The sequence below is a fragment of the Mustela nigripes genome, chromosome 17, assembly GCF_022355385.1.
Source record: "Mustela nigripes isolate SB6536 chromosome 17, MUSNIG.SB6536, whole genome shotgun sequence".
Classification (NCBI taxonomy): domain Eukaryota; kingdom Metazoa; phylum Chordata; class Mammalia; order Carnivora; family Mustelidae; genus Mustela; species Mustela nigripes.
This window is the reverse complement of record NC_081573.1, coordinates 59,462,867-59,478,656: the sequence shown is the minus strand read 5'-3', so window position 1 is coordinate 59,478,656 and position 15,790 is coordinate 59,462,867. Positions and strand designations below refer to the sequence as shown.

The 15,790-nt window shown below is 63.0% G+C and overlaps 2 protein-coding genes across 4 annotated transcripts in view; both read left to right on the top strand.

Moving 5' to 3' along the window:
* VPS9D1 (VPS9 domain containing 1) overlaps window positions 1-10,813 on the top strand; it is an 11,685-nt gene extending 872 nt beyond the window's left edge. The window contains exons 2-15 of one of the 2 annotated variants that reach the window (XM_059382782.1): window positions 854-929; window positions 2,528-2,620; window positions 2,724-2,886; window positions 4,231-4,342; window positions 4,418-4,480; window positions 4,848-4,900; window positions 4,989-5,076; window positions 5,273-5,358; window positions 5,711-6,228; window positions 7,189-7,318; window positions 7,492-7,700; window positions 8,031-8,127; window positions 9,578-9,682; window positions 10,031-10,813. In XM_059382782.1, coding sequence (XP_059238765.1) covers window positions 854-929; window positions 2,528-2,620; window positions 2,724-2,886; window positions 4,231-4,342; window positions 4,418-4,480; window positions 4,848-4,900; window positions 4,989-5,076; window positions 5,273-5,358; window positions 5,711-6,228; window positions 7,189-7,318; window positions 7,492-7,700; window positions 8,031-8,127; window positions 9,578-9,682; window positions 10,031-10,124 — 1,887 coding nt within the window. In that variant the 3' untranslated portion in view covers window positions 10,125-10,813. Of the gene's footprint in view, window positions 1-853; window positions 930-2,527; window positions 2,621-2,723; window positions 2,887-4,230; window positions 4,343-4,417; window positions 4,481-4,847; window positions 4,901-4,988; window positions 5,077-5,272; window positions 5,359-5,710; window positions 6,229-7,188; window positions 7,319-7,491; window positions 7,701-8,011; window positions 8,128-9,577; window positions 9,683-10,030 lie in introns of those variants that run through there. The other variant, XM_059382783.1, reaches the window with a different exon arrangement.
* A 3,688-nt stretch (window positions 10,814-14,501) lies between these two features.
* The window catches only part of SPATA2L (spermatogenesis associated 2 like), a 4,362-nt gene continuing 3,073 nt past the window's right edge, over window positions 14,502-15,790 (top strand). Inside the window, exons 1-2 of one of the 2 annotated variants that reach the window (XM_059382392.1) lie at window positions 14,502-14,603; window positions 14,853-15,156. In XM_059382392.1, the coding sequence (XP_059238375.1) occupies window positions 14,854-15,156 (303 nt within the window). In that variant the 5' untranslated portion in view covers window positions 14,502-14,603; window position 14,853. The remainder of the gene's footprint in view (window positions 14,604-14,852; window positions 15,157-15,790) is intronic. The other variant, XM_059382393.1, reaches the window with a different exon arrangement.

The following is a 15,790-nucleotide window of genomic DNA, read 5'->3' as shown; positions in this document are numbered from 1 at the left end:
GGGGGCGCGGGGCGGGGTCCGGGGGGGAGCGCGGGGCGGGGGCGCGGGGCGGGTCCGGGGGGGAGCGCGGGGCGGGGGCGGGGGCGCGGGTGCGGGTGCGGGGGGCGGCGCCGGCCGGACGGGCAGGCCGGGCCGGTCGGGCCGCCCGGGAACGGCGTCTGCTTCCTCGGGGCGCTGCCCTGCCCAAGCCGGGTCCCTGCGAGCGCGGCTGCCCCACCCGGTCAGCATCCGTTTCCCAGCCCGCCGTGTCCTGCCCGGGGAGCCCTGGACCCGCGGAGCCCTGGACCCGCGGAGCCCTGGAAGGTTCCCCTGCGACCCGCGGCGCCCGGCGCTCTGGCTCGGAGCCCGGCAGACCCTGGGCAGCGGCGATGCCCTCGGGCTCGACACTGCGGGCTCGGGGGGTCGGGAGCTCGGGAGCGGGACCAGCCGGGACCGCAGCCGGACGTGATTCCGAGATGTGTGGCCTCGGGCCCTCGGGAGCCTCTCAGGAAAGTTGTGGGTTTCTAAGCCACGGACTCAGGAGCCCCCGAGTCGCCCAGGAAGGCCACTCGTTGCAGACCGGGCCGTCGGGGCTGCTTCTCCGCGCGGAACGAGAAGCTCCGTTCGTGCCGCGCTGGGGGCCGCAGGGAGCGGAGGGGCGGGTGCCCTTCAAGTCAAGGGAAGAGGGACTGTCTGCAGGACAGGACCGAGCGCCTGGAGGGCGACCGGCTCATTACCTCAGGCCGCGGTCTCAGGTGAAATCAAGAGATGAGCCGGCACCATGTCTGCGCTTCCCGCAAGGGCATGAGGCAGGCGTGACGGACTCGCTGGCCGCTCCTGGCCTGACCGCTGCCATTTCTCTGCCCGGGCACAGGAGGCGTACGTGGAGTACCTGAGGAGCATCCAGTACATCTCCCAGGTGCTGCTGGAAGAGGCGGAAACCACCCCAGGTACAGCTCTCAGCCTCTCCACTCCTCCCGGGCCGAACAAATGATGGACAGCTTAGCGCTTGGTGGGTCGCAGGCCTGGGGGTGTCCTGTGCCTACCCATGGGTCGTTAGCAGAAGGGGACTGGGTGCACGAGCTGTCCTCGCCTGGTGTGGGAGCAGGAAGAGAGGGGAACTGTCGGGGGTGGACGTGCAGCGGCCTAACCAGAGACTGGACGTCGGACCCTAGCCCAGGAAGGCGGGAGCTGTGGAAAGGTCGAGGGCTGGGGGCACACTCCCAGCAGATGTGCAAGCCTCTGAGATGAGAGTGGGTGCTGGGTGCAGTTGGGGCGGTCCTGGCCTTGGGGGGAATTGGGGCCGTTCTGGCGTAAGGGGAAACTGGTAGAGGCTTGGTGGGAGAGAGGCCAGCATGGAAGCTGAGCCCCCAGGAGGTTCTCACAGTGAGGACAGCAGTGATAGGGCTGCTTGGACATAGGAGCAGTAAAGGGCTTGGGGATGTTCTTTAAAGGTGGACCTCCCAGATTTGGGGGGGCAGTGAGCTACTGGTTGGCAGGGCAGGGGGTGGAGACAGTGAGCCGCTGTGGGGTGGGGTGGGGGGAGCAGTGGACTTCTGGGGGGAAGCAGTGAGGTGCAGAGGGACGGTCCAGCGGGTGGCAGGTGCAGACTCGTGTGGGAAGAATAGAGAGCTCCGTCCTGAGCTTGTTTCCTACAGGTGCTGAGCACCCTGGTGGCTATGGGAGACGTCAGAGTCACCAGAACCAGAGCTGCCCCAGAGAGGCAGTGAGCTTCACAGAGCTCTCGGCCCTGCAAGACTGAGGCCTGGGAGAGGGGCGCAGCAGTAGACCCGGGGGAGGGGCGCAGTGTTCTGGAAGAGAGAGACCCTGAAAGGTGGAGGAGCCCTCAGAGAGGGGCTCAATGTGAGGGCAGAAGTGAGGGGAATTTCCGTGGGAGTCAGAGGGCCAGAACAGGGTGCGGTGAGAGGCTGGCTGTAATGGGAGCACAGTGGGTCAGAGACTATGGCTGGTGGGGTCCAGGGAAGACCTTTGGAGGCAGCTCCTGTAGCCTGTACCTCCTGATGAGAGTGACTGCCCGCCCCCCCGGCCCCAGCAGGGAATACAGAACAGAAGGCCCCCCAGCATGGGCCGGGGGCAGGGTCAAGCACAGCCAGAGCACAGGAGATAGGTGGTGAAGTTGTGTCTGGGAAATGGTCCGTGGCCCCTACAAGGTGCACCGTGGGGAGAGGCTGTAAGTACGAGGAAGGCGTTTGCTGAGCAAAGGCAGAGGAGGGGCTCGGAGAGTCCAGCCGGGATGACGTCCGGGATGTCAGGACAGTTCCGTGCGGGGCTGGCCAAGCTGGAAGCCCACGTGGCATCAGGAAGTCAACCCCCGTCAGATGATCAGAAATGAGGAGATGAGGTGACCTAGAGGTCAGGGATGAGGAGGGGGCGGGGTGACCCCCGGGGGAAGAGAGGAGGAGGGGGCTAGACCCGCAGAGGGGTCAGAGGTCAGGAGAGGCTGGGCTTGTCCTAGTTTTTATTTCAGCAAGACTCTGTTTAGTGACAAAGGCGATGGTGATCAGTTTTCTTGTCTCTTGCTCCCTAGAAGGTGGAGACACTCTGGCCCCAGACACCTCAAAGATGCTGAAACTGGCTGAGCAGTGTCTGGAGAGGGCCCAGTCAACAGCTGCCCAGCTCGGTGGGTCTCCAGCAGATTTCCCTCGGACACCCCCCACACACAAATCCACGTGTCTGTGGCGCACTGGACTCCACGATGCCCCTTGCTTGTGTGCATCTTGCAGGGAAAACACACCTGAAGCCAGCTGTGCCCGTGGCTGCTCCAGGCACCTCATCCACCAGTCGACATCGCCGGGTGTACTCGGATGAAGGGGGGAAACTATCTCCATTTCTGCCGCCCGAGATCTTCCAGAAGCTTCAGGTGGTAGAGTCACAAGGTTCTAAGAAGTAAGAGAGGGCCAAACGGAAGGTGGGCTGAGCCTGGGTTTGAAGTCCAGGCAAAGTGAGCTAACCAGGGTGGTTTTTGTTAAAACGGGCCCGAGAATGGAAATAGCCTCGTGCTTGACAAAAACATGCAAATCCCCTTTGGACAGAAGCATGTGTACAAATGACACCCAGTCAGAGACATGCAAGTCCAGAGAGAAACCAGAAGCTTAGAGAGTAAGCATGGAAATGGCCTGCAAGCTTCCAGGCAGAGTTAGCAGACGTTTCGTGAGACCGTCGTGCTCTTTACATTCACAGAAGGAAAAAGCAAGTTGGAAAATAGTGTCAGGGGAGGAAAAAAAAAGAAAAAACCACCATAAAATCGGACCCAGCAAATAAAGAACCAAGTAGAAACAAAATTTTTAAAAATGCCAAAATTCTTTTTAAAAACTAACTGAAAACAGTAACAACACATCGTATCCTGCAGTGAAAGTGCACGCGTGCACACGGAAATGAGCAGTCGATTTTATAACAGACCAGACATAACTGCAGAAAGAATGAGTGAATCGGTTAAAGGGTCAGTAGATCCTCTGAACGTCTCAGAGAGGGAGAGAAAAAAGAAAGTCTGAGAGGGAGATCGAAAATCTAACAAGATTATTGGACTTCTGGGAAAAGAAAGAAAGTGGGAGAGGCATTATTTGAAGAGCTAACAGGATAGAAGTTTCTGGAACTGAGGAAACACAATCACATACAAGAATCCCCACTCAGACAGGCAAGGGCTGGCTCCTGGCCCTGCTGCTGCCAGTCCTCAGGGGCCACAGGCACCGAAAGGGTCCAGACCCCTCACCTGCGCACGTGAGGTTTCAGGGCAGGACCAGGCAGGAGACTTCCATCCCAGGACAGGTTTTCCCACAGCTGGAGCCCTCACAGCTGACCCTCCCCCACTGCGCAAGCGTGAAGACCTGTGAAACCCAAAGACTCCGCGCGGGGTGGGGGTAGCTTTTGGCGGCTCTTCCTACGGAGTAGACCCGGTTCTCACTGTAACGGGTGGCAAGCTCATCTAGTTGTTGCGCTCACATGATGCCGTTAGAAAGTTTCATGTTGTTGCCAGACACGCATACCTCATCTACAAAAAGCACAATGTCTGCCTTCTCTTGAAAACTCAGACGTCTTAGCTACTGCAGCCCAGGTCAGCACGGGTCCCCAGTCCACCCGAGACCTCCTCCCTCCTTTTCAATTCCTGCCTGCCTCCCCGCCGCACCACCAGTTCACCTTCCGGTCTCAGGGCTTGGTCGGGGAGGGTCCTCAGGTTACCAGAGGATTCCAGAGCTTCCTGGGGCCTGGACAGCAGCTTGTTGCTATTCCCAGGGAGCTGACCCCTCTGGAGGAGGCGTCTCTGCAGAACCAGAAGCTGAAGGCCGCCTACGAGGCACGGATGGCCCGTCTGGACCCCAGCCAGGCCGTGCAGAAGACCTCCCTGGTGAGCAGGTCCCAGGGAGGGTCTGACTTGGTGGTGGAAGAGCAGTAGAGCCTTACTTTCTCCTGCCCTTCCTAGACCTTGTCCCTGCAACGACAGATGCTGGAGAACCTTGTGATCGCCAAAGCCCGCGAGGAGACAGTATCCTTTCTCTCCGTCCCTGGTGTCCCAAGCTGAGGGAGAAGGGGGTGAGGGGGAGGTGAAGGTGCCGCTGTTGGGGCGGAATCCGTCTCGCTTCAGAGAGTCGTGTCCTTGAGGGACGGCTCCTGCCCTGCCGGCCTCTGCGCGGGCCCTCCTGTTCCTCGGAGCACCCACGGGCTCCTCTCCCTGCTTCCAGGCAGCTGGGCCTGGCTTCATTCCCTGAGAGAGCACCCATCCTCCGGCCTGCCCCCTCCTCTGCCCCGCCTGGCCTGACCATACCTCCCAGGTGCCCAGGAACTCAGTGCCGGCTAGGGGAGGGGGTGGGAGGGGGTGCCCACCAGCCACAGCCTTGACTCTGCCGCCCCAGCTGCACAGGAAGATGGAGGAGCGCCGGCTGCGGCTCCAGGAGGCGGCCAACAGGTGCGTCTCCTCCCGCGGGTCTGGGGACAGCCCAGAGGACTGGTGGGAACTGCTGCCCTGAGGCTCCCAGCTGGCTCTTTCTCCCCAGGAGGTTCTGCAGTCAAGTCGCCCTGACCCCAGAGGAGCGGGAGCAGCGGGCCCTCTATGCCGCCATCCTCGAGTACGAGCAAGACCACGTGAGTGCCAGGAGCCGAGGCTGGGAGCCGAGGCTGGGGCTGCCACAGGTTGCTATTCCCGGGGCCTGTTGGCCTTGGGTCTTCCCGACGCCCCAGGGCGAGCACAGACAGTGTGGCAGTGGTCTCCTCGGGGGCAGCCTTGGTGGGGAAGCATGCAGGGATCCAGCCATGCGCTCCAAAGTCTTCTGCCCCGCAGGACTGGCCGAAGCACTGGAAGGCCCGGCTCAAGAAAAGCCCCGGGGACCTGTCGCTCGTGACCAGCCTGGTCTCCCACCTGCTCAGGTACCAGGGCCTCCCTCCCTCTCTCCATCCTGTTGGCCCTACTGGCAGGCCGACGCCAGAAAAGAAAGTGAGGAGGAGACCGGGGCTGCTGAATGGGGCGCCCGCAGGAGCCCTTCTCAGGGCTGGGGTTGCGGACATCCCGGCCAGCCTTCCTCTTGGTCCTGTAGCCGCCACCTCCTACCTTCTCAGAGGGGCGGGTCCGGCTTTATCAGCCACATTCACTCCCAAGGATGCCCCGGAGCTGCTTCTCCTGCTTCTCCGAGGTGTGCGATGGGGCCCCAGGGCCGGCTGGCCGCTGGCAGGTGAGGGCGTGGCCCAGCGCCGCAGCCTCACCCTGTCCCTGTGCTCGCAGCATCCCCGACCACCCCATCTCACAGCTCCTGAAGAAGCTCCAGTGTGCGGTGTACCAGACGCTGTACCCCCTCGTCAGCAGGGCCGCTGTGGGCGCCGCCCCCACCCCTGGCTGCTGCTCTCTGCCCCCGGATGCTGACGGGCTGCTGGCCCCTGGAAGCCGGCGACTCCGGCCCTCGCACAGCCTCTACTGCATGCTCTCCACCGCGGAGCCCAGCCCGGCCCCACGGCCGTCGGAGGGAACCCACGCCAGTCCCCCCGTGCCCCCTCCTCACGCCGGTGCCCCAGACAGAGGGCCGGACAGCAGCCCCGCGGGGCCCTCCTCGCCCCTGGCTCACAGCTGGACCAGTGTGCAGGGCAAAGACAGCTCCTTTGAGGACCTCGAACACTTCTTGGCTACTTCTGAGGGGTGGGGCCGGGGGCGAGGGTGGCCACCTGAGCCCCAGACGACGGGCGTGAAGAAGGAGCCGCTGCAGGAGCAGCTGAAGAGCACCGTGAAGGACATACACGACGCCATCGGTGAGGGCCTGTGTGCCCACAGGACGCGGGGGGGGGGGCGCTGCCCCAGTTCTGAAGCCTGGGCCCTTGGGAGGACAGGCTTTCCTCTGGTAGGCGGCCCGCCAGGCGTGGTCTGCAGAGCCCTGTCTGTCCCCCCTTCTCTGGGGCAGACTTCGTGTTTAGTAGACAGGCAGGTGCGTGCTCTGAGAGCAGGTGAGGCCGGCTGCGGGCCTGAGGTCTCCCCGATCCTGGGTTGTCTGCTCGCTGGGCTGCCCCAGGAAAGGCAGTCTGGTCGGCCAGACTTCTGTTTGGGGAAGGGTCTGCTGTCAGATGTTCTGGCCGCCAGGTGGTTGGCTGGCCCACAGGGTTAGGCTCAGGTCATTCCAAACTAAGAACCATCAGACGTGTGCACCCTGGGGACAATGGCCTTTTCCATTTTAAGAACAGTGTGTGGACTCCCTGAGGGTTGGTGCCTAGGGTGGCTGGAGACTGCCAGGTCACTTCCAAAGAAGAAGGCTTCCAGGGTTTTCTGAAAACCAGCGAGGGAGTTCCAACAGGGGCTTGGAATTCCTTCCAAGATCACCAGGACGGGGCCTCGGGTCTTGTTTTAAACCTGCTTCTGAGTGTCTGACAGGTTCCTGCAGTTCCAGCCCTTCAGAAAGAGGCTGTCCTTTCTCAGCCTGTCTTCTTAGTTCCTTAGGGAGCCGGGCATGATTTTGTGAGCTCCTGGGTGCTCCAACTGCAGAGCCCTGGGCATGGAAGTGGGAGCTGGAGGGGAGTGGAGGGCCCCAGCCCAGCAAGCCAGAACACTGTGGTGCTGTCCACACTGAGGCTGGCTCTGGGAGGGTGGGAGCAGGTATGGGCCCCCCACCCCGGGCACCCCAGGCTAGCTGGGGATGACCTCCAGGGGTGGGCGGCCAGCCTGGGGTGGCAGGGCCCAGCCGTCCCACAGCGCCATCGTGCGGGCTCTGCTCCCGGCAGACAGGCTGCTCTCGCTGACCCTCCTGGCTTTCGAAGGCCTGAATGCAGCCGCCTCCAAGGACCGGTGCCTGGCCTGCATCGAGGAGCCCTTCTTCTCTCCACTCTGGCCCCTGCTGCTGGCGCTCTATAGGTACGCCCAGTCCCAGACCCCCCACAGGCCCTTCCACTCCAGGACCCCGGGGCACGCTTCCAGCGGCTGCTTTACTCTCCAGCCCTCCTCAGATGCTTCCAGTGGGCCCGTCGTGCCACACCCGCCCTGCGGCCGGCCCTCGCCCGGCTGAGCCCGGCCTCTCTCTGCCCCAGGAGCGTGCACCGCCTCCGGGAGGCCGCCCTGAGCAGGAGCATGGAACTCTACAGGAACGCGTCCCCCGCCGCCGTGGGCGTTCCCAGGAAGCTCCTGCCCCGGGACCTGGAGGCCTCGGGCGCCGGTGCTTACCCCTACTGCGCGGCGGCCCGAGAGCTGGGCCTGCTGGTCCTGGAGAGCTGTCCGCAGAAGAAGCTGGAGTGCATCGGTGAGGGCCGCGCTCCAGAGGGCGGACGGGGACGAACGCGGTCAGATAAGGCTCCGTCCCGGAGGCTGACCTGGACTCTCGGCGGGCCCCGAGCGGCAGACCGGCCTCGCCTCCTGTCCCTTGGGGGTGTGTCTCCGGGACAGAAGCTATGCGAGGGCTCCGCTCCGGGAGGGACTCGCTCCGGGAGGGACTCGGGCTCTCCCGAGCTGGCGCCACCGGGCAGGACGGGCAGGACGGGTGGGTGCCTGGGAGCTGATGCGGCCTCTGGGCTCGCCCGGGACCGGCCCCACCCACCCCCCACCCCCGTGCAGCCCCTTTTCTGTGACGCAGTGCGCGTGCTCCGGGTCATCTGCGCCTGCGCCGAGGATTACTGCCGCGCCCACGAGGCCGCCCCGGAGGCCAGACCCCTGCTGGGTGCCACGGCCATGTGAGTCCCAGAAGTTCACAGCCCGGGGTGGGCTCTGAGCCTGCGGGGGCCTGCGGTGCGGGGAGAGCCCTCCCGTCTTGCCCCCAGCACCTAGAACGCAGGTTCCCGTCTGGGTCTTGGGCCCCAGCAGCGCCCATTTCCACCAGCGGCGCGAGCCCCCGCAGACGACGCATTCCCGCCCATCTGGGTAGGGCTTCTTAGGAGTTAGGAACCAGCGGCTAATCCAGTGAAATTTAGGGTTGCTTGTCCCAGAAGCACGTGTGGGGAAACTGCCCCAGCCTCAGTAAAGAGCTTGCTTCGTGTGCGAAGCCCCCAGACCTGGGCTTCCCGATCATTCCTGCCCGCCATCCTGAGGTGAGGCGGGGGTCTTCTCCACCTGCGTCTCTGATGCCGGCTTCTGTTTGTCTCATCTGAACCCTCCCGGGGCCAGCAGCTTCCTGGTCCCCGCTTGGGGCTCGCCTGCACCTGCAGGGGCTCTGCCTGCCGCCACCCTGCCCCAGGGACCCGTGTTATAAAGAAGACACCAGTCACTTGAACCTGGTGGGTGGGTTTTAGCACCCAAGGGCCTGGAGATAATGGTTAGATAGAAGCTAGAGTTAAGCACGAGATGAGCAGGGAAGAACTCCACCCAAGGAGAAAGACAGATGCCCTCCACCCCAGCAACCCCAGGACCTCAGCTGCAGGGCTGCACTGGAGGGCCGCCCTTCACCAGTTGACCATGTGGCTTCAGAGTACACAGCTGTAGGTGTTGAGAGCCGTAGGGCTGAAGGTGTCGTGGGTCGCAGTTGCAATCCCACACTCCCTCTCTCCCTCGGGGGTCTGAGGAGGAATGAGGGCTGTGTTGCACATACGGGGGTGCAGTGCCCAGGGTCATGGGGGCAGAGCCACGAGCAGGAGCTCCCAGTGGCCGAAGCCTTCCTGGTGGGTGGTCCTACTCAAACCAGAGTCTTTGCTCCCATGCTCTTCTCAGACACCACCAACCTGTGGGCCCCTTGGGCTAGGAGCCTGCATGGGCCTCCCTGAGCACCTCTTTAGCTCCCCTAGATGCCTCTCGTGGGGGATCTCAGGTGCCTTGTTCCGGTCACAGGTTCAGCAGGCTGCCTGGGACACAGGCCCTCCCCTCTGTTATCCAGCGCCACAGGAGTGGGCAGGCCAGTGGGGCTGAGGCTGTCCCCACACGTGCCCTGGAGGGCATCCCCCTGGCCAGGCGTGGGCTCCGCAGCACATGGTTCCCAATCAGGGACAGCCTTGCCACCTGGAGTGGCTGCCAGTGCTGCTGACCAGAGTCCACCCCCAACTCCCCATGCAGGCAGGCAGGAGGGGTGCAGGGCGAGCTGCTGGCAAGCCAAGGACCACTCCAGAGGCCAAAATGGGGGCTGCAGGGTTTTGGGGATTGAGCGGCTGTACTGGCCCCTGGAGCCTACTGGCCAGCTGTGCCTCTGCCCAACAGTGGTGCCGATGACCTGCTGCCCATCTTGTCCTTTGTGGTGCTGAGAAGTGGCCTCCCCCAGTTGGTGTCGGAGTGCGCAGCCCTGGAGGAGTTCATCCATGAGGGGTAGGAACCCCCAGCTGCAGTCGGGCCGGCATGGGCACTGGGCATGTGCTCCCGGGTCGGGGTCCACCTGCCCATAAAGCCCGTGGTCCCTTTTTCTAGCCCCTTCCCACCACCCCTTGCTTGGCATACTGCTGAGACAGGAACTGGGGGGCCGTCTCTTGAGGAGCATCTGCCTGGGGAGTGGGCTGTCCTCTAGCCCAGCCTCCCTGACAGACCCCTGGGGGACCTCAGCACCCAGGGCTTTGTCCCCTGGACGTCCCCATGAGGGCAGACACCCTTCCAAAGTGCTGGGGGTCTCCTTGCATCCTCTGGAAGTGACAGGTGCTGCCTGTGCCTGCCTCCGCACAGGTACCTGATCGGAGAGGAGGGCTACTGCCTGACCTCACTGCAGAGTGCCCTGAACTACGTGGAGCTGCTGCCCCGAGGGGTTCTGGGCAAGTAGAGGAGGACACGACCCGCTGAGGACCGTCCACGAGTCACCCGCTCTTGGGGGGCAGTAGGCCAGCTGTGCCGGGGCTCTGCTGCTCTCACACCTGCCGTAACCTGACATCTGCCCCCAGGGACCTGATGAGACACCTCTGTTCCTCAGAGGACAGAGCTGAGCTCAACCAGCTCCTAGGAAGTAGGCCTGAGAGGCTCCATGCTGGAGCGGCAAACACTGGACTCCCCTGGGACCCGCACAGCCCCGCATCTCCATGGTCAGGAGGGGACCCTGGGCCTGGCAGAGGGCAGGTGTGGTTCTCTCCTTCCCGTTCCCTGTGACAGTGAGCTTCCAGCACCGGTGTCTGGTTAGGGTCAAGAAGAGGACCTGTCCCCACCCCTGCCTCCCACCCATGGGACCCAGGTGGTTTGCAACCATACTGTTTACTCCCGGGCACTGATCACTCCATTCTGCCCTGGAGCCCAGGGACGCCCAGGGCTCCCACCTGTGTCTGGGGCCTCTGAGCTGCTCCAGCCCTTGGTGTGGTAAGCACTGGACTTGCGGGGACCCTTGGCCACTTTCCATTCCTACATGTCCCCTCCTGGGCCAGTGTGAACCCAAGGGTCAGTGCCTGTCTGCAGCCCAGTGTCCACTCTGTCACATGCCCCAGGAAGCCACTGACACCGCTAACAATAAAGAGGTCACTGGTATCTTAAGCCCCCAGCGTGCATGCTTGCCACACCACTGGCCACATGGAGGCCCGGAGCCCCCCCCCCCCCCCCCCCCCCCGCTGACCAGCAAGAGCTGGACTGTCCCAGAAGCCAGCTCCCAGACCTCCTGGGGCTGCACCCCCAGGACAGGACAGGCTCTGCAGGGCCAAGTGGGCTGGGCAGGACCTGGGACTGGACCTCTTGGCCTGAAGGGCTCTTGGGAAGCATCTTTCTCTGGGTGAGAAACACATGTGGGTGCCCTTAGTTGTGGTCTGTGTCGTCCCTGAAGAGGAGAAGGCAGCCCAGCCCCCGCTGCAGGCAGCATCTGCCAGGGGAGGAGGGGCCCCAGGCAAACCTGAGTTACCACCGAGGCGAGGGGTTTGGGTGCAGCCACGCAGGGGGCCAGCAATGGGAGCAGTGTGCGGGTGCTCCGGGGGGCAGGCTTTTCGGGAAACAGCAACAGCAGTTGGCGCTTACTGGGTGCTCTGCAGGTCCGTCTGCCCAGGGATTCCATGAGGAACTGAGTCCACAACAGGGGACGCATCTTCTCTGGGCTACATCTCATGATGGCAGACTTAGTCTGAGCTCAGCAGGCCAACAGGCACCTGCGGTCAAGACCCCACAGTCGGGTGCTGGGCCCAGTGGGCTGGGGCAGGCCAACCCAAATCCCCGGGACAGCTGTCGTCTCTCAGGAACTTTGGTGGCCTGGGGTCCTCTGCCTGCCAGTGTCCCTGGAGCAGACAAGCCAGCACACACCCAACCCCTTGTCTTTGTCTCCCCACCCTTGCTCTGCCCTTGGCCCCCCTGACATTCTGCTTATGCTCTTGTAAGTGTAGAGTTCTGAGCACCCCAGACCTGGGTGAGAACCCTACCCATCACAGAGCCTTGGGAAAGGAAGGTAACATCCAGGCTTCAGTCCTTAGCATTAACATCTCAAGGACGGGATTTTAAAGGCCCCTTCATAGAGCCGATGGAGGATGAAGGGGTGTCTTCAGCTGAGCCTGACAGTACAGGTACCTTTTGGCTTGGTGCTGGGGACCACACATCTGGGGATGGGCCCCATGTGGGCTGTCTCCTCTGCACCCTCTTCCAGGCGCTGCCCTTGGACAGGCTGAGCCCACGGCTCATGAATAAAATGGATGAGTAATCCACTCTCCCCGCCCCAGAAACCCTGCAAATCAACAAGAAAAAGGCAGCAGTCCAGAATAGAAAAATAGCCAAGTCTGTGAAGAGACCATCTACAGAGGAGGAAGGTTTTTGGGTTTGGAGAAGGTGAACGAGTGGGCGTGCCCAAACAGGGGGAGAGGCAGAGGGAGAATCTCAAACCAACTCCACATCAAGTGTGGAGCCTGATGTGGGGCTCGACCTCACAACCCTGAAATCATGATCTGAGCCGAAATCAAGAGTCAGATGCTTAAACGACTGCACCAGCCCGGCACCTTCCAAAGAAAGTTTTAAAAAGCGAATTAGCACCAAAAGTGTTAAAAACTCTAAAAATCAAGAAGTGCAAATTAACACAGTAACAAGGTAGAATTTCACGTGCACTACACAGGTAAAATCCAATCCTGGGCAAAGCTGAGCGTGGTGGCAAATAGGAGTACACCCAGGGTGGGGTGTACTGGGCAGCAGCTTCGAGAACGAGCTGCAGTCCTGGGCCAACACAAAGGCCAAATGACCCTCCGACCAGGTCATGAGAGGCCTGGACACGGGGTCAGACAGTGCCGCATCCAGCCCCAGGAGGGTGGAGGTGGAGCGAGAGAGGCTCGGCTCCTGGTCACCCAAGGACTGCTGCGTAACAACCCCCCCCCCCCGCCCGCCTTCAACACCATAGGAGTCCTGTACTTTGCTCGTGACCCTTCCATGGTTCAGTGGGGACAGCCCATCTCTGCACCCCCAGCGTCAACTAGGTCAGTTTCCAGGTTGGGTGACCCAATGTCAGAGACTGGAATCATCCAGAGCTTTGTCGAGAGCTAGGACCTCAGTCAGGACTCAGCTCCATTCCCAGAATCAGGTGAGGCCTTCTTTCTTTCGTTTCCTCTTGCGGCCATAAACTGAGTGCTGTGAAAAACCAGAAATTTATTCGAGTTCTGCAGGCCAGAATTCAAGATGCTGGTGGAACCCTACTCCCTCAGAGTCCTAGAGCAGAACCCTGGCTTGCCCCGTTCAGCTTCCTGGCTCCTGCAGTCCTGGGCTGGTCGCTGGAGGCAGAGCCCCAGCCTCTGCCTCCATCGCCACAGCCTTCTCCCCACAGGCTGTGTCTGGACTCCTGTCTTCTTACAACAGCATCAGTCATTTGGGATTTAGGGCCTGTCCTAGTTCAGCATGACTTCACCCTAACGATTATATCTGCAAAGAATCTGTTTCCAAACAAGTGCCCATTCCCAGGTTCTAGGGGGTGCGGATCTGGGGGACATTATTCAGCCCAGGGCAAGGTCTCTCCATGTGCTGCCGGCTCTCCCACAAGAAGATGGCTGGATTCCAAGAGCAAACAGCTCAAGACAACAGGGCGTTTTAAGGAGTTAACCTGGGAAGCCAAACAATATCACTTCCATTCTATGGGTGGAAACAGTGCGAAGACCTGCCCGGGTTCGGGTGACCCACAGAGAAGAGTCACGCGTGCCCTAGAGTAGCGAGCAGCAGCTGAGAGGAGTCGCCCCGAGTCCCACACAGCGGCATCGGAACCCCGTCTCCCTGGAGTTGGAGACCCAGTCAGTCCCGTGACTCTGCACGGGGCGGTAACAGTCATCGCAGGGCTGGGGGCCGTGGCCGCGGATGAACAATTCCCGAGGCCTCCCGGCCGGAGACCCGATGAATTCAGCGGCGGACGGAAGAGAGTGGGGACGCTCCCGCCTTCTGCGGACAAGCCGGAGAGATGACCCGAAGTTAGCAGGCTCCTGGGGCGGGTGTGGCCCCAGCGCAGGGTTCAGTACGGGAAATGCCTCTGTGCCGGTCCGCAAAGCGTCTCAAGATCCCCAGCTTGGTTAGTGTTTTTCTGAAAGGCCCATTTGAAGGATCTGAAGACACACCCGCAGGGAAATGCCAGGTGAAAATTCTTTATTAAGAGAAGAAACTCCCAGGCGGGTCCCATCTCTGGCCCCCCTTCTGAGGGGCCCAGAAGCCAAGGGGCAGAACCTGCCCAGGGAGGAGGGTCCACGGACGACCTTCCCTGCACTGAGCTGCCATCCCCCAAGCACTCAATTTCTCCCATCCCGCCTCCGCACGAGTGGCCTTAGCGCACGGGTCAGGCGCCTGGCACCGAGGCTGGCCTAGTTAGGGAGGGGCCCGACCCCGCCTCCGGGCCCCCCGGAGGCTGCTCTCAGGGACCAGAAATCTGGAACCACAGAAAGACTCTGAGGCCGCCGCACCCACCTGACCTGCATAACCACGCCGAACCGCACGCCCCGTGCGCACCGCGAGCTCTGGGCCCGGCCCGGGGCGCGCGACGAGCACCTGCTTCCCCGGCTGGCGCTGCGAGGGCCTAGCCCGGAGCGAGGCGCAGCTGGGACGCACGTTTCCGCGGGCGCCCGCCGAGCGCCGGCCCGCGGTCCCGGCCCAGGATCCGCCGCGAGCCGCGGGTGCCCGGGAGGCTGCAGACGCCGGGGCAGGGGCGGTGCTAGGCCCCGCCCCCAGCTCCGCCCCCGCCCGGGTAAGCCAAGGGGGCGGTGCCCGGCGCAAGCCCCGCCCCTAGCGTCACGGCCGAGGCCGGTGGGCGGAGCCGCCGGCGGCGGAAGAGCGCGGCGGCTGGACAGGTCTGAGAGGCGGCCGATTGGGCTCCGCTGGGGACCGGCAGGTAGAGCGGTCGCTCGCGGGGCCCACGGCACGATCTGGTGGGCAGGTGGTGGGGGGGTCTCTGTTCGGAGCTGCTAAGTGGGCGAGGTCGCCGCGCTGTAGGGGACATGTGGATGCGGGGGGCACGGGGGGCCGCACAGCCGGAGGGGACGGGGTCGCCAGGCCGGAGGGGGCATCTGTGGCTGGTGGGGGGTGGCGCACAGCCGGCGGGCAGAGGCCTGGTTCCTGATCCCGTACCCCCGCCCGCCAGGATGGGCAGCAGCTCGCTGTCCGAGGACTACCGCCTGTGCCTGGAGCGCGAGCTGCGGCGCGGCCGCGCGGGCGTGTGTGGGGACCCATCGCTGCGCGCGGTGCTGTGGCAGATCCTGGTGGAAGACTTCGACCTGCACGGGGCGCTGCAGGACGACGCGCTGGCGCTGCTCACCGACGGTCTGTGGGGCCGCGCTGACCTGGCCCCCGCGCTGCGTGGCCTGGCCCGCGCCTTCGAGCTGCTGGAGCTGGCTGCTGTGCACCTGTACCTGCTGCCCTGGAGGAAGGAGTTCTCCACCATCAAGGTAGGGCGCCGGGCGGAGGCGGCGCCCCTGCTTGGGTTGCTGTGTACCGTGGGGGCAGAGGCTACCACTGGAACAGGGATTTCAGAGGTCTGCAGAGCGGGCTGGGTCTCCGGGGCTCAGAAGGGATTTGGGGCACTTTGGGGCAGCTTTGACCAAGGTCGTCCCCCCACTCACCCGGCAGTCCCAGGGCTGAAAGACAGGGTGTGGGTGGAGGCCACCCGCCCCAGGTGCTCGCACCCTGGGGAGATCCTTGCTCCACAAAGCTTGAATCACTGCCCTCCCCCAAAGTGGCCCCACAGCCCCTGCAGCACAGAAATCCCAGGACAGGGGCATAGAAGGGACTTGATATTCCACGGTCACCCTGATCCTTCCATGTCCCCATTTATAGAGAAGGACTTCGGGTGGGCGTATCCCCTGTGACGTAGGTAGGGGTTGGAGGCCCTGCACACCCCAGGGTCTGCACTGATCACCCCATGGGGTAAGCTGCTGGCCTGCAGGAGGGGGCAGACGTTTGGCCCTCAAAGCTAATTTGGAAGAGTAGGAAGGTGCTGATGTCATTGGGCACGTGGGCGAGTCCACCTCCGCTGGTTGCCATGGCAGCAGCAGCCTCCCTCCCTCTTCTCTCTCTCTCCCT